The 22159-nt window shown below is 33.4% G+C and overlaps 1 protein-coding gene across 1 annotated transcript in view; it reads left to right on the top strand.

Moving 5' to 3' along the window:
• LOC145668609 (protein gooseberry-like) overlaps positions 1–21071 on the top strand; it is a 107968-nt gene extending 86897 nt beyond the window's left edge. The window contains exon 7 of the mRNA XM_081736645.1: positions 15438–21071. Within this exon, the coding sequence (XP_081592771.1) occupies positions 15438–15576 (139 nt within the window). The 3' untranslated portion in view covers positions 15577–21071. The remainder of the gene's footprint in view (positions 1–15437) is intronic.
• Positions 21072–22159: the final 1088 nt, after the last annotated feature.

Genomic DNA, 22159 nt, shown 5'->3' with positions numbered 1-22159 from the left:
GTCCAAGTACAAGTAACATTAATTTAAATATTTTATTGAAGTGACATTCTTACAGCTATACACTACGTGTAATATGAACAGTTATTTCCTGAGCAATTTGTATACAATTTGAAGAACCGAATAAGTTGGGATTCAAATATAGGTGGATGAAAAATACCAATACATAGATGAGAGAAGTTAGATCTATATTATTTACAATGAGCATCGAATACTCAAAAACTAAGAATAAGGTATTTTGATTCTGAATATTAACTTAAATAAAGAGAGTTTTATGTCGTGAATCTATGTTTTTATAATTTCTTTTTCATCTCATTTGAGTATTGGACATGAGATAAGTTTCGTTAAATTTCAAGAAATGGAAATTAGGACTACATTTGGTACGTGGCGGTAGAGGGAAAAATACAGACCACTTCCTCTTTCCTATTTTTAAAATTGAACCAAATATGTTTAATCCTGTAGTTGTTGCGGAAACATTTATTGACGAAAACAAAATTAATATAGGTATTTTATGGAAACATTCTCTGAAGAAAATTAACATCCTACACTAAACTACCCCATGTAGATTGTTTTATGAGAAATGACTTAAAACTAAATTGTAGTTTTTTTATATAAAAAATAAAATAATAAAATATGTATTTTCTGAAATATGAACAAAATCATCTGAGTTCTTTTTCAGAAAATTAGGAATTAGGACTTAGATTTCTGGGCTGTCGGCACCTATGGCCACTTAGCCCATCACGTAATTTTTGAGAAAATTGTCCGGGTAGAATTTACCGGACGGCCAGGTAATCCTGACACACTTAGTATATATATAATAGTGAAACCAATAATTAGTTTTTATAATGGCTCGATATACCACTGAGCGTTATTGCTACCGCTGGAAGTGTTGGTTGGTATAGTTTGTCTCGATTTTAACTAATTATTATTAAATTCTTCATAATTCTTAAATTCTAAAATTTCGCGACACATCGGTTGAGAACCACTGCTGTAGAGCAAGCTACTATATCCCTTGTGGAATTTTCCGAGGAAATTACTTATATTCTATTATAGAGCTGTTATTAAAATATTGATTTTTGAAAAATAAACACAATCGCTAGAGCTGTTTAGAAGAAAACTTCATTATATATATAGTAAGCTTCTAGTAAACTAATCTTATTTTGAAGGGGAAGAAAATCAGTCGCAAGATACCCATGAAAAAAATTAAATGAAATCTTTCAATTTACAATCCCACAATTATACCCTTTAGGCTAAGGGAGACGATGATTACAGCAAGTGAATGATGATGGAAGAGTTAGTGGAATAAGAAAGGAGGAGGAAATGGAAGTACCAAGAGAAAACCCACGGAGAGTCCTGGAGAATCTTATAAAAACCCTAAGTTTAAAATAATGGCTCATATCCGTTGAACGGCGTGGCCACTAAGCTCGTGTACATACATTGGGAAGAACGGACGAACGGAGGGACAGATATCCATAAACAACTTTTCCAGTACGTAGGAGAGATAAAGCGTAAGTTGATTGAAATTTCGAATTCTATACACTTTTGACAATCGCCGTACGTTTTTGTCTCTCTCATTGTCGCTTAGAAGCTAAAAGAAAGAAAAATACCGTTCAAAAATGTCGTTCAATTTTCCCAATAGTCTTGTTTAAATTGATATATTTCTTTTCTTTTCTTTTTTCTTTTTTCTTTTTTTTTTTTTTTTTTTTTTTTTTGCTGCCATACTTCCATACTTCACGGACTTCCGCTAACCTCTCCGTCTTCACGTACGATTTCTCTGTTTTGATATCGTCCATCAATAGTAGCCTTCTTCACCCTCTTCCTCTCTTTCCTACCACCATACCCTCTAGCACGTCCCTCATGATGACGTTCTTTCTTACCAATGTCTCAACTAGTTTCTCTTTCTCTTCTGAATTATCTAAAACTTTTCTTTTCTCTTCCTCCATTTCTAACACCCTTTCATTCGTTTTCCACTCGACCCAGCAAATTCTCTCCATTCTTCTCCACACTCACATTTCGAAAGCTTCCAGTCGGTTTAAATCATTTTTACGTAATACCCATGTTTCTGACCCATGCAGTACAATACTCCGCACGAAGCATATTATGAGTCTTCCCAACTCTTTATTTAAGGTTCCACAAAATAGATTTTTCCTCCTCCTGAAGGCCTCTTTCGCCATTGCTATCCGTGTTTTTTTTTCATGACTAATGCGTCAGGTTGGTACGTCATATCATGACTAATAATACTACCCAGGTATCGAAAAATAATCACCTATTCTATATTTTCCCCTCCTACTTTTATATTTGACACCAATTGCTTCGTTACATTCACCATGGCTATATATACATATATTTAATTCAATACATAGTAAACTGATTTTAATTTGGCCACCGTTACTTTACCAAGAAAACTGCATAAAATTTCAAGAACGGTCAGGCAGGATAAATTTTACAAGATGATGAAGAATATAATGTTATGGAAGAAAGCGTAACTGAAATGAAACGTAATAGAGCAAGAGAAATCGCTTAAGTCCGATGTGTTACGGCCTAAGCTCATCTTGGTTTTGTTTAAAATAAATAAATAAATAAATAAATAAATAAATAAATAAATAAATAAATAAATAAATTAGACAATGAGGAATATAAAATACGTAGATAGTAAATCTAGTACTATCTAAAAAAAACTATCATATTATGAACTAATGGTTGTTTTCAAATCCTTTCGTATAGTGTGTAAATGTGGATGCCCAATATTTATAACGTCAAAAACTGGGCACCCAAATTTCTGGTTTACAAAGATTGTAAATTAATTTATTAATTTATTTAATTAGTTTTAATCAGTTATTAATTAATTTAATTAGTTTTGTAGAAACTACGTGTTTAACTCTCAATCTTTTATATACTGTTCATTGTCATTAAGTTATCTACTAAAATTCAGAAAAGTGGGGTAGCTACGTAGTAAAGAGCCTTAATTCTTGAGAAATTCTAAAGAATTCATACTTTTGTCATAAAGTTTTACGTAGGTGCGTTCGCTCGAATGCTGAAACAAATGGTTAAATTACATAGAAACTGCAACACACACACAGTTCTGTCTTATTTTGGTGTCACAAAAGAAGTGACCGGCTTGAGCATGCCTAGGTGTACAGGTGGTAAACGTTACTGGTTTTACCTGTATTGTTATAATATTCAGTTGGTGTGGAGAGAATATCTCAAGAATAAATAGTGTTGCCACGAGACGAGACGAGACGAGACTTCAAGCTGTCTCGTCTCGTGTAAAGCATGTCTCGTCTCGTGTCTCGTCTCGAAAAAATGTACTCGTCCCGTCTCGTGTCTCGTCTCGAGAGGTTCTGTCCCGTCTCGTCCCGTCTCGTCTCGTTTTGTCTCGTCTTGTCTCGTGAAAATATAGCAGCATACCATGGGAACGAAAGTAAAATGTAGCAGGCTGCACCATGCTAATCAAGATACAACTAACAAGGGAAGAGAGGGAGATTATATATCGAAGTGGAAGATGGTTTATATACCAATCGAAAGCACTAATGACGCCTATTACAAAACTGTAATAAAAATTTTCCGAATGCATATACTGCGCGAGTTATATGAATATACAGGGTGTCCAGAAAATCCATTTCCACCCCTTGAAATCGCAAACGATGAGACAGATGCCAAAACTGGAAAACACATTTTTGATCATTATAAAAGTACAATGTATCAAAGCAAACATTGTTGTCCCAGGGCCACCCGCAGAGTCCCAGACGGGATCCAACTCAAAAATTACAAAAGGTAAGGGGGTCAAGTAGTATATCGTTCGAAACTTCTTGGGAAATGAAAGAAGACGAACAAGTCCTAACTCTCTAAAATTACCCTGTGCAAAATGGCGGCCGGTCAAACTGTCAGCAAAAACGTCATTGTAGAGTCTATGGCCACCCTCCAAAGAAAAAAAACTGAAACGGTAAGACAGATGTCAAAAAAGAAAAACACGTGTGTCATCTTTTCAAAAGTACAATGATTGAAAGTAAAAATGTTTGTCCCAGGGTCCTCCACAAGGTTCCGGACGGGGTCCTACTCAAAATTTTCAAATGGCAAATATGGTCAAATAAAGCTGTTGAGAAATAAAAGAACACGGAACAAGTCTCGATCCTCTAAAATTACCCTGTGTAAAGTGGCGGCCAGTCAAAATGTACATCTTCATTTCGATTTTCTGAGCACGTTCACTTTCCATTTTGCAATCGGCACTTGTTTTCATTCTGAGACATTTGTGCGTATTTACTCTTCCTGGCGCAAGGAATTCTTTCGTTTGAATCATTTTATAATTGATAAACCAGATAACGAGCATAAGTGCCACTGTTGTGCAGTCATAAACATAAATAAGTAGAGGTAAGAGTCTTTACTTCTGATGGATCCAACCTCTACTTATTTATGTTCGTGGAAGTACATTATATGTTAACTAGTCAATTCTATACTCAAAGATGTCAAATGTTGTCGTTTCTTTTCTTTATGTCATAATTTACTTTTATTTTATTTTATTTTTTTTATTTATTTAGACATTACTGGGTTCAAAGAGCAGAATCTCACAGTAGGGGCATTCCTTTCTTTCCGTTGAGTACAAGAATTAGAGTGAAAATAAACTAAAACCCGGTTACAGAAAGAACAACTAAAATTCAAGATATTTGCACAGTATTATCGTAGAGCGTCCATACTTGTTCTATCTGTTTTCATTTAATAACAGCTTTAAACGATGTGCTACTTGACCTCCCTTGCCATTTGAACAATTTGAGCATGACCTCGCCTGGGACATTGTGGAGGACCCTGAAACAAATATTTTTACTTCCAATCATTATACTTTTGAAATAATGACACACATGTTTTCCTGTTTCGACATTTGCCTCACCGTTTCAGGATTTTTTGGGGGGTGGCCATCGACTTTACAATGACGTTTTTGCTGACAGTTTGACCGGCCGCCATTTTGCACAAGGTAATTTTAGAGTATTGAGACTTGTTTCGTCTTCTTTCATTTCCCAAGAAGTTTCGAACGATATGCTACTTGACCCCCTTACCTTTTGTAATTTTTGAGTTGGACCCCGCCCAGTACACTGCGGGTGGCCTTGTGACAAGAATTTTTGCTTTGATACGTTGTACTTTAAAAATGATCAAACACGTGTTTTCCAGTTTTGGCATCTGTTTTATCGCCATGCGTTGCGATTTCAAGGGGTGGAAATGGATTTTCTGGACACCCTGTATATTCATATAACTCGCACAGTATATGCATTCGGAAAATTTTTATTACAGTTTTGTAATAGGCGTCATTAGTGCTTTCGATTGGTATATAAACCATCTTCCACTTCGATATATAATCTCCCTCTCTTCCCTTGTAAGTTACAAGTATTACCCAGAACACAAAAGACAAGAAATGTCACGGTAGCTATACTGTGAAGCCTTCACCTCTGGTGTATGTGGTAGTCGGTTCGATCTTGGTTAGTGCCATGTGAGCTTTGTGGTGGACAAACATTGAATGTGTGTGGGGACCGCGGTGGCTCAGTGGTAGAGCGTTCACCTCTGGTGCTTGGGGTCTCGGGCTCGATTCCAGCCTCGCCAAGTGAACTTTCTGGTGGACAAACACCTTGTGCGTGGGTTTTCTCGGGGTTCTCCCGTTTCCTCCTTTAGTCTAATCGGCATAACCGTGGGACGTAAAACTCAAAGATTTCATCTCATTTCATTTTTCGAATGTGTGTGTTTTCTCGAAGTTCTCTAGTATCCTCCCACTTTCTTCATTCCACTAATTTTCTCATCATCATCCATTCGGCCAAAGTTGCCTAAAGGTCTTAAAAATAAATTCAAATAAGCTCACAAGGCAAAGACAAATAGTTTACAAGATAATATATCTCTGCTGTTGTCTGAGGCTTCTCGACCCTGGCTTCTTTTTTTTACATTCTAAAACATTGAAATTTGTTTTACCAGTTTCAATACACGAATATACAGTAAATTGCTCATAGGTACGTCGAAGATGAAGACACTAATGTTAAATAATGTTTACACGACAAGCAAAGTTCGATGTAAAGGTGTCATCATCCCCGACACTATCGTATACTATCAGCCCACTTGCTTTGTAGTGTCTGTATATATATATATATATATATATATATATATATAGAGAGAGAGAGAGAGATGGAGAGATATATAGATAAATAGAGAGATAGATATGTGTGTACACTTTGATTTCATATATTCCAGCCTTTAGGTTTCACAGTGTTAACCCATAACAATCCAAAAACTGCTTTCCATTTTAGCATATTTAGATTTGTTGCAATTATTTTTCTTTAAAAAAGCTCGGAACCAAATAATTTTATTGAGTAATGGAAAGTGTTTGATTGAAATTTTATATGTTACTGCACACTAAGCTCTACTTAAATTGCCATGTAATGGGAGCTGAACGACACATCGGACGAAAGAATGCTTGGGGCCAGTCTTCTCCTCCATGGTTCAAATCTGTTCCCATAACCGCGGGGTGTGTGCTACTATGTGGTGGTTGCCCCGTTTGTGTAACAAACTCATGACAGTACACCCAGATTAGCTAATGGCTAAAAAAAAAAAAAAAAAGAAAAAAGTTGATTTTTGGGTGGCCATTTTGGAATTAAAGTTTCTTATATTGTCCGGATCTATTCGCAATCATACAACGTACATCTTCATACCAACCGAGCGGTCTGCGGCGATAGACCATCGGCTTGAAGGCCCCGGGTTGAGTCCCGGAAGAGTCATGTGTATGGATTTTAACAACATTTGTTTTTTCGTATTGTGTCAGGGGGAAAATCGTACGGGATAAAAGGATTTCAGTCTGAAAAAATGGAGAGAATATCCTCCCCAGGATACTTTAATGGGAGTAAGGAATTAGTAAAAATATAGGATATACATTTTATAGCAGGTTTAAAAATATGGTTTGGGTATCCTATTTCTTTTCTGTTAATTATGTTCTTCAATGTTCGAATTTTGATCATTCTCATGATATTTTCTGTTTTCAACGGAGTTCCATGAATATTATACCAAATGTTCTTTAAACTTATTAAGTTCGAGAGGTTTTATATCCCTGTAAGAAACAATTTCTGAAGATAATTCAGGTCCTAATGAATATTATTCACTAGGAAAGGGAAGTACTCCTTCCCTCTCAACATGGAAGCAGAGGGCAATTTTGCACTCTGGTCAGATCAAACATTTCCGCGTAACAAAACGAAGGTCCCCCTGTAAAATTTCTTTACCTAAAGTGTTATTATTAGTATCATAAATTTGCTGAAAGCAAACAATTTGAAGGGTTCGTCGATAATATCTTTGCTTTTTTTGTCCTCCGCGCGCCTTCCAAACGAAGAGGTGAATTTTACAACATGACTGCTGTATAGTAAGCGAGCGATTGGTAAAATGGTAAAAGTGTGTTTTTATGTGTGTGTGTATGTGTGTGTGTGTGTGAGAGAGAGAGAGAGAAGACAAAATTTTGGTTGCAAGATGACATACTTCGATTGCCGTTTTCGGTTCATATAGCGAAAAGAATACCGGCACCAGAGAATAAAGACAAGTGTAGACCTTACCCAGCTTTCAAATTGAATAGATGGTGGTGGTAGTTCGGTTTCTTGACCTTGTAAAAATCTTCCCTGTCTTTGATTTTGTTTGTCATCATTCCAGCCAGAAATAAAAAAAATGAGAATTTCTCAGTTTACAGCAAGGGGAATTGGGGACAAGACATTAAGGATGATATTTCTGGAAGCTCATGTATCACGATTGTTTCATTCAATAGACAGAGGACACTTTTCTATGAAGGCTTTTCTACATGTTTCTCACAAAGGGGATTTTCCTTTTGCAATCTATATGACCACTGACAATTTCAATCTTGGCCATTCCCGCCAGCGTTTTCATTTTCGAGACACGAGACGAGACGAGACATTTCACGAGACGTCCCGTCTCGTCCCGTGTCTCGTCTAAGAGGGTTCTGTCCCGTCTCGTGTCTCGTCTCGTTTACGAGACGAGACGAGACGAGACACGAGAAATGTCTCGTCTCGAGGCAACACTAAGAATAAATTAAGTTCATTTTCTCATAAATGTCTCGTCTCGTCTCGATTTCTCGTGAAGTACATTTTTTAAAAATTCGAGACAAGATGAGAGAGATGGACAATTCACCTCTTGTTTTCGAGATGAGAAGAGGAATTTCTCGAGTATCGTGGGTAATTCTAGTTCCTTCGAGTCTTAGATTTCAAACACTGTTTTAAAGTTACATGACTCATAGTATAGAAATTATAATTAATAAAATGTGTGGCTCCACGTGGCGTAGTCACTAATGCTCTCGCTTTTGGTGCGAGCGGTCCCGGGTTCGATTCCCGGTGGGGACATTAGGTCGAAAAATTGTAACAGCTTTTTCGGACCAGCCATCTAGAATAAGGGTTTCCCTCATTCACACAAGGCAAATGCTGGGATGGTACCTACCATAATAGCCCCAGGCCACTTCCTCTCTTCCCCAATCCTTTCTTTCTTCCCTTTCATTGGATAGTGTGCTCACCGAAGGACGTCATCCCTCATATACGTGACGGGCTAAATGATCTTAGGTGCCGACAGCCAAGAAATGTAAATCCTAATTCCAAATCCTTGATAAATTGATTGAAATCACAAGGAAGATCATTTATCAACATTTAAAGATACGCAAGTCATTACAGAATGTGCTAATAACTCTCTCTCTTATATATATATATTTATATCGATCTCGATCAAATTTTCAACATAGATCAAGTTCGGGCCTGGAATGTTTTTTAACACTTCACTTTAACGTTGCAACTTTGGGGAGGGGGAGATATTTAAAAATGATCAAAATGACTGATATTAGTGTGGAATCCATAGTTTTCGGGGTCGCTGAGATGAACAGTGACACTTCCGATTCCGTTTAAATTCAAATTCAGACCCCATTAATACTTTTAAGGGGGTGTGGGGACATGTAAAAATTATAAAAATGACCGATATATTAGTGTCGAATTCATAGTTTCTGAAGTCCCGAAGTTGATTGATGACAGTTTTGGTACCCTTTATGTTCAAAATGAAACGTATTCTCCCCGTGTTAAGAAGGGGCATTCTGCTAGTAATAAATATGGTATACGCTATTATCTCCTTGTTATATATCACACTCTTTGTGGGTCTCCTCTCGTGGCACGCAATGCTTCTGATTACTTTCAGATGATACTAAGGGAAAAAGATCAGGAGAAAATGTATAGACCCTCTAAATTTTACGAAACGAACCGCCATAAATTTTGAGACTCGCGATAAAGCATGATTCATCGTTTTGTGGATAACAATCCGTGAAGGACATGAGACGAGGCATATCTTAAGGAGTTCTTGTGTAAGAATTCCGGGTTCATTTGGGAGCCCTTGCCTCCAATGTGAAATGTAGAGCATACGCAGTGTCAAGCATTTGGTGAAGAGCAAATACTGCAACTGTCACAGTTTCTAATCGAATATGAATTCAAGACTGTCTTCGGCAATGGCTCTAGCAGTTGGGTGCAGTAGATGGTAATACATCTCCGTGGAATTGGTGGAAGATGTCCAAAGATACGAGTTCTTAAATCTATTCAAGTGCCGTTGAAATTAGCGAGAGAATTCCTTCAAGCACGTGTTCCACTGAGACTGTTAAGCGAGAATTCTAGTGAGCTCCAGTTTCATTTCGATTGAATAATTTTATGAAATGAAGTTCACTCTAGTGGCGACTCTTGAGTGGTCATATCGGTATATATATATAAAAAAAAAAAAAAAAAAAAAAAAAAAAAAAAAAAATTGGTGCCAACTAAATGAAGATAACCGACCTATTGTACTAATTCTTGTGTACAAGAGTTATAACATTAGGTAGCTCTCCTAGTTTGTAGTCATAAAATTCTAATTCTAATTCTAATCAATGTGACATCCCTCAAGAACCGTTCATTCAAAATTGACATCATTGATCAGATAGATGGACAGCATATCAGCTAACACCGCATTATGGCTTCCTGTACTGGAGTTTGCGTTTTTAAAGTGATCTAGCCGAGATCGAACATATGACCTTACTATATAAGCATTTAGGTAATGTTCTATTTAAGTCTATATTCAACGTTCCGTATACATTACTTTTGGTTAAAAGCTGTAAGGCCTTTGGATACGTTGCGAGTCTGCCAGTTGCTGGCTAACTCACAGATAGGCCTCCTGGCAAAACAAAAGATCAGGCACCCGTATACCTGCGGGCTGTAGAAATCATACTGTAACGAATCAGTAAATCTATACCACAATAAGTAGAACGAATCATTGTCCAGCTGCTAAGCTGTTTTTGTACACTAAGTATCTTTTTTTCTCTCTTTTTTTTCTACAGCGGGTGTCAGTGTAAGGTAAGAAGATATTGTTACATATAGAAGAAACCTCCTGAGGTAGCGACTTTCCAAAATATACAAAACATGCAATTTTATATTTCTCAAAAAAGATAAAAGAGAAAAGGAAACGATTGTAAGATGAAAAAAACAAAATTTCCGGTCACTTGCTGAAGAGAATAACTAATTTTCAGTTATCACCAACATTTTTTTTAGAACACATTTTATATCAAAGAAAATTTGCTCATAATTCTAGGTGTTACGTTGTAAAATAATTGTAAAGCATCTTTTAAACTGAAATTAAAATTTAGGGACTTAATGATAATTCTATGCTGTATCTCATTGGCAATCCTGAAAACTGTCTACTTGCTATGTCATAAATGAAAGGATTGAAGGATGTGCATTTTAATGCCATTTTCCGCTTAGTATATATTAGCGTGATTCTCGTGAATGTAGCAAACTTAATCCGAAGTTTACTTACACATTACTTTGTATTATTTATTACTACACTGTACAAGAGCCGCAGTAAACTATATCGTACTTCACAAGTAATAAACATATCCTATCTACAGTAATAATGAACACTATTTCAGGCAATATCTTCTTTAAATATCTTTATCCTATTCTGGTTATATTCTTTCTATTCTTAACATATAGTATTATATTAATTATACTAGAGTACCGTTTAACCGAGGAAGATCGGGAAGATAAAATGGACGGAGAGAGTAACAAACAAAGCTATCTTAAAATGATAGGAAAGAAGAGAGCACTTTTAATCAGCATCCATCGTAGGAAGGCCAATTGAATTGGATACATTTTGCGAAGAAATGTCTTCTACATACCGCCATAGAGGGAAAGGTGGAAGGAAAACGAGGAATAGGAAGAAGAAGAACACAAATGATCGATGATTTGAAAATAGAATAAAATATTGGGAGTTAAAAGAGGAAGCTGAAGATCGAGAAACATAGAAGAAAAATTTCCAAGTTCGAACCTAAGGAAAGAAAGAGGGAAAGAAAAAAAGGGGGAAGAAAAGAAAACTCATTAGTCCCAGGATCTGCCAAGAGATTTATTATGATAATAATAATATCTTTAATAAGTTGTAATCTTATACTTTTCATATTAAGAAGAATTATTTTCAAAGCACTTCACACCACAAACATTTCATTGCCGTTGTAGCCTTACCACATATCCCGACTTGATTATCGGAGCTAGTAGTAGACTACATGTGTGTCATTACCATTACAGCTCACCGTACGTGGTGTATGACTTTAGTAGTCCGTTAACTAGCTGTTTCACTAATCCTATTAAGAAAGCTTACTCTATAATTGTGTTAACGCTATTCAGCGGAGTCGTTGAGAGAGAGAGAGAGCAAAATTCGTCATAGCTTCACCGCCAATACAATCTGCGTACGATTTTTTTTTTTTTTTTTTTAACCGTAATAAGATAAAGCATGCTAATTGTCATTGACAGTTTTAGTATCTCTACACGCATCAATGAGTTCGGGATATTTTTTGACGACTGTCCTGTTGTAAATGGAATATAAGTACATTTCCTACTTCATATTTCATGACGCAAACTTCATGATATTCCATACAAACCGATATGAAATATTTGTCTAGAGCTAGAAGTTATGTTGAAACCGTAAATAAGAATTTTGGGTTTCACGATTATTCTCTACACGCTAAAGCGGACGGATGATTAATGAAAGTGAAAGATAATTACAAATGAATGGTTAGGGGAGAATTGCGAGGAATAAGAATATGGGAGAAAATTAAGGGACCTTCAAGGAAACCCATAAGGACACGATTTGTTCACCACAAACTTACATGACCTGGGATCAAACTAGGGTCTCCTCGCACCAGATTTGAGACCCCTATCACTGAGACACCAACCTCTCCATTGTTAGCTCCCGGTATAAGCTTAATACGGGAGCTTATAGTTTTATTCCAGGTGTATGGGAGTATGTGCGTGTGAGTGTGGTACTTTATTTCTCAGTAAATATTGGCTGGATCTGAACCAAATTTGGAGGGAAGATAGCCCATGGCCAAATGAATAAAATATTCCATATTTGGTGGCCAGGCTCGGATCGGTTGACCTTGTATGTGGTACTTTAATTCTCGGTAACTACAAGTCGGAAATTTGATGGGTAAATATCCCATGCCCAAGAGAATAAAAATTGCTATATTTAGTGGGTAGGCTTGGCTAGGGATAGGGTCCGATTCGGCTCGACTCGCTCTGTATGTGGTACTTTAGTTCTTGGTAACTACTATCCGGATCTGAACAAATTTCAGTGGGGAAGTAGCTCATCGACTAGGAAAACAAGATCGTTATATTTGGTAGCCGAGCTCGGCTAGAACAGGCTTGACTCGGCTCATCTTGTATGTGGTACTTTATTTCCTGGTAACTGCTGGTGGCTCTGAACCAAATTTTATAGGCAAATAGCCTATTGTTCAGGGAATAAAAATTATTATATTTGGTTTCCGAACTTGGCCAGGGACAGGCTCGGCTCGTATTGTATATGGTACTTTATTTCTCGGTAACTATTGGCCGGATCCGAACGAAGTTCAGTAAACAAGTAGACCATTGGCTAGGAACTAAAGATGGGTAAATTTGATGGCCAGGCTCGGCTCAACAGGCTGTGTTCCACAGTTTTTGCACGCCGGGAGTTTTTCAGTTCGGTTCACCTCAGTTTATTATTATAGTTCATATTCTATTTTTACTTAAGCTAAGGGAGAAGGGCTTTTTTCTTTAGTATGTATGTATGATAATGAAAATAAACATTTTTAATAAAAAAAATATTTTTCATTTTGCTGTAAAAGACTGACCATCTTAAAACAGATTCTAACCCTAATACTGTTCTCTTCATATAAAATATTGAGAGTGTCTACTTCATTTCTAATATCTTAATATTATGAGAAGGAATTTTTGAATATGTTAATACTATTTATTGTTTCTCGTTACATTTTAACGCGTACAGAATATATCATATTATTATTTTCCATTGCACCAAGTAATATATTATGTAGAAGCTGAGCACGCAATTAGAACGAAAACTCTGTTTCCCTGCGGCACGATTTTGCCACCAGAAGCTCTACAATTATTGCTTGTAACTACCAACTACGTTTGCAAACGGTGTGTAATTTTTGAGTGGAGTATAACGAAGAAAAGGAAAACAATTACGGCAATTTTTGCCAGTATTTTAAATTAAGATATTTTGACCACACGCAAAGGAAAAATTTAATCAGTGTTGCTAGCCAAGCAAAATATCTCGTTCTTTTTATTTGGCTTATAGTTGTTGTTTTTATTTATATCTACATATGTAGGATATGTTATTTCCACTTGTTTGAACGGATGTACGTATGTGTGTATTACATTGTCTGTAATTAGTTTGTTTCCTCTCATGTTTACTGTAGATTTTACATTGTTTTAGATAGCATACACAATTCTTTATTAATACTTCGTGTGTGTTCGTGACACCATTAATTTATCATGGTAGTAAAATTAGAGGTTATGTTCATTTATTTTAACATATTATTACAGTATTTGGTTGGACTAATTTCCTGATATACATTTGCATACGACGTATCTTAATTCCAAACAGTTTTTGCTTCAAAAATGGGGTAATTTGAGAAGGAACTGAATGGACAATTGAACTTATGTTAGCTTAGGATATCTCGTACCGTTTGAAGAGTATTTTTTTAAAAATGAAAGTGTACATCGTTTCTGAATTGAATTCGTGTAATTATTTCGTTACATGCTTGGATTTCCTTATGCGAATTACTCGAATTTTACACTCTCCTACCCGCCGAAATTAAAAATGATAAACATATGCAACTAGCATAGATGTTTTGAAGAAAATATCACCATATCTGCCAATGAAAAAACAAAGTTCAAAGGTTATCTAAAAAAACATTTTATCTATTGCAGAATAAATTTAAGACTTCTGGAAAGAAAAGATGACCCCCCAATTTTCTTCTTGATTACGATTTTAAAATTTATCTTGTATTCTCTATGTTTCCAATATGAAGTAGCCTTCTGGCTCTACGAAGGACTTTGAATTTATTTGTTTATTTTTAAAATGAATTGCATCTTCTGGTAGGACGGACGAACTTCAAATTTACCCCAAATGGAGATAATAGACTTGCAGGAAGACATTTTCTTGCAAACGTATAAAACTGCATCCCAGAAAAATATGGAAATTGAAAAAATAAAAAAGAAAGCCATTTACCTGGCCATTATGTTTGGCTCTATATACGTTTATGAAACTTAATCTTTTGAAGAACCAATATCGTTCAAGATAACGGCCTCCCACCTTAAAGACATTCTTCTCATCAGCTTTTCAAGCTAAACCTAACTTTAAAAGTCTGGCTCAAGACCGCAAATGTAATTTCTCCCATTGATTTTTTGGATACAATCATGCCTATCTATTGAATTCATATTATTTTGTGAGTGAAAATTAAAATAAAATTTAGTAAGGAATATGAGTTTTTATTTGGACCTCGATAAAAATTTTCAAAAGTATCCGGACCTCACCTAAAATTACTTGCCAACCCCTGGTTTAGGTACACGTCTTATGTAGCCTCGGTGTTCAAAGAAAAGATGTACTCCAAATCAACGAACCAGCGACGTCTCTTTAACAGTGAAATTTTTGATATTGAAGAAATGAAAAAAAAAAGTATCAAATATATATTTTATCATGACTGCCTACGCAAAGCGTAAAAGGAAACATTATACCTCCACATTGCTTCAAACATCCAATTTAAGTAATATAATTGAATCTACACATGCATTAAATTTCAATGTCGATAAAATTTCAAAATATAATTACAGTATTGCATTATAGGTTAACACCTGTGAAAAGTGGAATTTAATTCAGTGTGTAATTATGGTTTCAGACAGTGTTTAATGAGTCTACGGAAATTTATTAAAATCGTTTTTTAAAATAATATTCTTTCTACTACATGTATAATCATTTTTTTTTAAAAAAAAGACGAGAACTTTTATTCAAATTATTTTCTTGTATTACTCTGACATCTATCAACAAAAATATTTTCAATAATAAATCAATCTATTTAATCTTTATATCTCTTACAGCTTATTTGCTAGTGGATCCAGTCATTACGGAACTAGCAACTTGACTCCGCATTCCCCAGCAGAGGCCAAATCTGGATATCCTTATTTTGGACAACTCACCAGCGTAGAAGCAGGGATGATGTGTAGCAGGGTTCACTGACCCAGTCAGAACAGCAAATGAGAATCGCGATGTATGTAAAGAAGATTATATTCACAAAGAAAGTTCTTTTTTGTATGATCTTGAACAACTACTATAAATAGAAATTAGCGAGTGTTCTTTGATATAGCAAAAGTATAGGATATTATATTAGCACGACCTTGTCAGGACAAAATAGGCTCACATTCAAGAAATTTATGAATATGGAAGAAGGGCCTTAAAGTTGATTAATAGCAAAGCGATAAATGTTTTCTTCCATTTCAACGAATAGTTTTGGTAATCTAGTTCAGTGTTGAGACTTCAAGAGAAAGCATGGAGTGAAACACTTGGATCTCACTTTTGCGTCCAAACTTTATTTTCGAAAAGCATTTACTTATATGAGTTCACTAGAATAAGAACGGTGAAAATTTTCAGCTTTCTGTAAGGAGACTTGAGCATTACATAAGGCTCAGTACTCCTCGTATTCTTGCTGAAATTTCACTTTTATTCGCGATATTCGTTCTAATGACATCGTCAGTGATTATAAAGAAGGTCCTTAGAATATGGTGCCACAGAAAGCAAAAATAAACATGTTGTACTAGCTTTGTTGTGCTACAAATGAAAATAACATTATTACACATATTAAACTTCACAAATGACTCATAGGTAGGGGGTGGAAGTTCATGATCTAAAATGTATAGATATTTTACCTTTAAAAAAATATGGGAAAATGACCTAAAAATTGTGAAAAATGGCCTAGGAATTATGAAAATAACGATGAAAATTTGTAGCTGTATCTTTAGAAGAATACAGCAAACATAGTAAATGATAGGCATCGTGTCCAAGATATCAGAATAAATAAGGCAGCTTGCTCAGTTAAAGTATTTAAGTTTAATTTTAAATGAAAATAACCAAATAAAATATAAATTTAAACAGCTTAATGATCAAAACAAATACAACAAATTATTCAGCGTAAAATTCTCTCATTTTCTGCATCTTGGCCTACTATGTAGCATGGAGTGTTTTCCAGGGCCGGATCCAGGATTTTCTAAAAGGGGGTGCATCAATACCTACAACTACATTTGAAATAAATTCGATTTTTTTAAATGCCGTTAGGCATATGTGTGGTGTAAATGAGGAATATTGTTTTACTTGATGAATCCTTTCCCTTGAATCTTCAGAAAATCGACTTAAAGAATCGCTTTTGCAAAACTGCTTTCTTTTTTAAGCCCCAAACGGAAACATGACGGCAGAAAGTTTCGAAAAGTGTTGCTATTTTCACTGCTAAATTCTCATTTTACATAGTACATATTTACAACGAACGTGCACCGGTGCATACCCCTCTAAATCCTGCCCTGTGTGTTTCCATATTATACACGTTACTGTCAAGATAAAGAAATAATGCCTCCTTGTAAATCGTGTAATTATTGTTTAAAATTAGCAAATTATAGCCTATGTGAAAAATAGAAAAGTGAAAATCAGGAACATATTCGGGGGAGGGGGCTTCCTAGACACGCTGTCTCTTTCTGCCAAGATAGAGACCGTTGAAAAGGTAACAAACTTAAATGTCAGAAATTATTTTTAAAATAACTTTGGAAATATTTAACGAAAATGAAAACTTCAAGTTTTTCCACTTACCTTACATATGGTTGCGGTACACCAACATTGTTTTGACTACATAGAAACAAAGACTAACATGTGTAGTTCAAATTCTATTTCTCTTGCTGGTGAATTGCCATTTTGTAAGAAAATTAAAAGTATCGAACATATTGCCAAAATTAAAAGAATAACAAAAATAGTAAAATATACTAAAACATACCAAAAATAACGAAAAATCACTGAAGCTTAGGAAAAACGACAAAAGTATGGCCTAAAATCGAAAAAAATGACCCAAAAATTGAAAATTGACAAAATATGTAAAAATATGTATTTTAAAATTATGATTTTTTTGTTTGTTTCAGAACAAAGTGTGATAATATGTCTATTTGGTGGGCATTGTGTCCACTATATCAGAAAAAAAATATGAGATTTCATCAACTTCCGCCCATTACTTACAAGTTTTTAAAATTATTACTAACGAAGTAATTTAATGGACAGATTTTATTATTTTTAAAAAATGTGTTGCTCGAAATAACCTATTTTAAGATCTCAGAATACATGTAAATACTATATTTTAGCACTAGGAACATTTAAAATGAAACAAGATCATCTACAATAAGATACTTGTAATCTGTCCATAAATTAATTATCAATGAAAAAAAAAACAAATATGTCGCTTAAAAATAATTATTACCACTATTTTTAAAGAACGGTATTGGGAGTAAAGACTGCTCTTTTGAGATTCAAATCTTAATCTTTGTACGCATTGACTCAACAGACCTAACATCTATTTTTTTAATATGGTGGTTGTTATATAGCTATACTAAAATTCAAATAATTACATATTTTAAATTTTTGTTCAAATATTTGTTCAAACAATTTTGTATTTGTAAAATGTTTATTATTCGAAATACAATTGGAGTTGTTATATTCAAGAAAAGGACAAGTATTCGAAAACTTATTTTTTTTTAAAAAAAAATAGTTAAATAATGGTATATATATATAACGTGTTCAGACAATAAAAAGGTAAATAGTTCGGACGAATAAATTATTTGAATAAACAAATTTTCATTACATGTGTGTTACACATGTCATGTGTTCATTGACTGTAATTGCCACATTAGAAGCAAAAGTAATCCCAGAAATATTTTATATTCATCTTACAAAATATTTTGTATTAAATACATATAGGTGAATCTGTTTCAACAGGGAGATCTCTGTCTCGCCTGGTGCGCAATTCTAAATGCGTCCTATACAAGACTATTCGAGAAGCATTTTTGTTTTCAACTCATGAAAATGGAAATAAAATAATACAATAATTAATGTGATAAGTTAATACTTATGAATAAGTGCCTTGTGAATAAATTAGTAATAAATATATTTTTAATTAGTGTTGAAATTGATTGACATCAGTGAATAACTAGATATTTTTTGTGTGTTTTAAAAAACATCTTAAACACTACTAATGTCAGTGTAACGAACAGACCTCATGTGCACATTTATTGCTCAAGTTCCAATCCCGAGTTAAATACAAATAACAAATGAAATTAATTCAAATTGGTCCTCTTAAAATCCGAATAATGGGCTATTTGAATATTCATTAATTGAATAATTATTTAAATAATTATTCGAATAATTATACGGATAACAAATATTTATTCAAATAACGATTAATTATTTAAATAATGGTTAATTATTAGAAAATTTATTCCGATAACGAATTTGCGAACAATTATTCAAATAACCAATAATTATTCGAAAAATTATTCAAATAACTTATAATTATTCGAACAATTATGCAAATAACTAATAACTATTCGAACAATTATTCAAATAACTAATAATTATTCGAATAATTATTCAAATAAACAACAATTATTCGAATAATTATTCAAATAAACAATACTTATTCGAACAATTATTCAAATAACTAATAATTATTCGAACAATTATTGAAATAACTAATAATTATTCAAACAATTATTCAAATAACCGCCGAAAGTTATTCAAATAACCAATCATTGTCGAACAATTATTCAGATAACGTATAATTATTTAAATAACAAATTGAAAACGAATATTCGAAAACTTGAATTTTCCAATAACAGTACAAAATTATAATCATAATTACTCGTATAATGACTTTTCAAATAGTTATACGAATAGCGATATTCGAATAATGTTAACAAAACTAATTCAAATCAAGATTTGATTATAACAGTGAAGCTAAATTTCTAGACAGCTTCTGAAGACATCTGCCCTACGAGGAAGCTCAAAATTGAAATACGCAAGTGTTGAAGTAGTTTTTCTATTCTTTTCTTCTAATACTTTACAATTAAACCAGTATAATTAAAGGGCAATATACACATAATAAAAACAAAGAAAAAGTAAAGCTACATATATTTTGTAAAAACAATTTTATTACAATATTTTTTAAAAATAAAATAAAATTTCTTATAGTTCCACAAGCTTCTAAGAGGGCAACAATTTCAAATTTACAGATGATGTAAAATAATACCAACTTTATATGAAGAATTCTTCAAAATTATTCTTTACTTACTTATCGAGTTGGGCAACAAAACTTACCCTGATGTCATCCATGTAATTATTATTATAAGCCTTGAAATTTTAATAAATACTGTGTATTATTTGTGAAATTTTATATATATATATCTTTTAAACACCTTGCGTTCATTAAAATTTCAAGATTAAAAGTAACAGGGTAGGTGACTTGGAAAAGGGTAAAAAATTTCAGTGGTACTTTTGTTCGATTATTACAGTAGATTTGCTATAAAATTATTATAAACTTGTAATTTAACATAACCAAAGTTCCTGGTTTATGGAGCACTCAAGGTTATTCACACAAACCAGAAAATAATACGTTTAAGTTCGTTTCAAAGTAAAACCGTTCTATGATTAAGTTTAATTATAACCTTATCCTTTATGTGAAGGAAACGTTCACTCTCAATGTGACTATATAGATGTAGCCTTACATGATATGTATGGCCTATACATATACCCTGGGTGTTTGAGAATGAAGTCAACAAACTTACTACCTACTCATAAATTCTTTACATCAAAATAAAACGAAATAATTTACTGTGTTTTCAAAATACATGGATAGTTACGAAGCCATAGCCACGCAAAAGTGATATGTCAAAAACTCAACATCAGAAAACTTAACAAATTTTGCTTACATCTTCTTCCTTTTACTTTGCTAAGAGACGGATAATTACGGTGTTATGATCCCGGGAAAAGTTGCAAAATATTTCGGGATAATGCTCTAATTAATCACCAAGTTTTTCGGGTCCATAATACACTAGATATGTGCCTCTATGTGAGACGTAATATTAATGGTCTTTGTAGAGAGACAATATTGTACCAAATAAAAAGATAGAATCAAATATTTTATTTTGTGTTCTAGGAATGTGATTAAAGATAGAACTAATACAGTAATTAACTGATATTCAAATTCATTTTATGTTCAATGACGAAGAAGAAATTCCATACAACAGTAAATTGTTAAATGTACCCTCATGTCCAAAATGATTGTCGCATATCTATAACTGTCTTTTTGTAAGAATATAATTTGATATAATGATTTTGCAGGGTACTTTTAATACTAATACTATGTGTATAATCGGGAAATATATATTTGTGGTAAATTTCATAGGAAAAGAATTATAAATACGAAAATTAGAATGAGTAAAACAAAATGTTGCTAAATGGACAAGAAAGTTTTCTTTTATTTTAATTGTTCTTATTTACTGCTCTTTTGACATTAAATTTGCCACATACATGTCTTTGCTGATTATACACATGCTAACATTATAAAAAATACGGGGGGAATTCGTTATCAAATTATATTCCTAGAACATTATATTCCTACAACATTATATTTATAGACATGCGACAATAATTTTGGATATAAGTGTACATGATATTCCATAATGACAGCAAATGTGATACATAATTTGTTATTTCTGGTAAAATAGACAACTATTCAACCACAGATAATTTTACATTCCTATTAAAAGTTTTTTTAAATTAAAATTTTAATATAATGTCAATAATATTGCAAGTATTTTAATAAAATATCCTAGATAAAAAACTATTTTCTTAAGAATCTATTCTCAACGGAATAAAACATCGAAAAGGTATATTTTTATATCATGATGTTGCAACTATTTATCCTGTAATTGTGTGAAATTTGAAATGTTTATTTTTCTAAAATATATTTTAATGCGATATAATACTTGTTTCTACAAATGCTATATTTTAATAAAATTATATTTCAGGATCATGCTTTGTCTTTTGAAAAATAATTACATATTTGAATGTGTGCCTTTATACACAGAATTGATAAGTATACAATAATGTAGTTTTTATATTTATGTATAATAAGTACCTTCCATATTTAATTACCTGTGTATAATGTTCCTAAGTAATATGTATATGATATAAAGTTTTGTTTGTGTATATATTGTATACTTAAGTCAATAAATATACATTCCATGGAATTTATGTCTTATTGGTTTTACTTGCTTTCCCATATCACTAATTGATATTAGATTGACCTACCCCATTAAAAAATGTGTTCAATAAAGCAGTGATACCTTCTTTTTGTTTTCGTTAATTTCAATGAAGTACATTCAAATTAAGTATATAGCCAATAAAGACCATTCTAATGTCTGAAGCCATACATGAAGAAATTTGTATAAATTACAACAAACTCCTGTGAACCGTGTTGTCGTTGTGACATTGTTAAATCACATCACTGTACAATACAACTAATATTCTTATTGTTAAAGTCAAGGGGCGTCGAGGAAAAAGGAACGTTTTGCTATGAAATTCAAATCATAAATGATGTGCGTGTAAACAATTTGTGGTTCATACAGGATCTGCTGTATTTCGCAACAAATTTGTCATACATTCTCAAACACTTATAGCGTGATACCAATTTTAAATATATTGGACGCTGCTGCAGAATAGGACCTAGGTTACGAAG

Source organism: Thermobia domestica, chromosome 13, assembly GCF_964235325.1.
Source record: "Thermobia domestica chromosome 13, izTheDome1.hap1.1, whole genome shotgun sequence".
Classification (NCBI taxonomy): Eukaryota; Metazoa; Arthropoda; class Insecta; order Zygentoma; family Lepismatidae; genus Thermobia; species Thermobia domestica.
The sequence above is the reverse complement of the archived record's forward strand: the minus strand, read 5'-3'. Positions and strand labels throughout refer to the sequence as shown.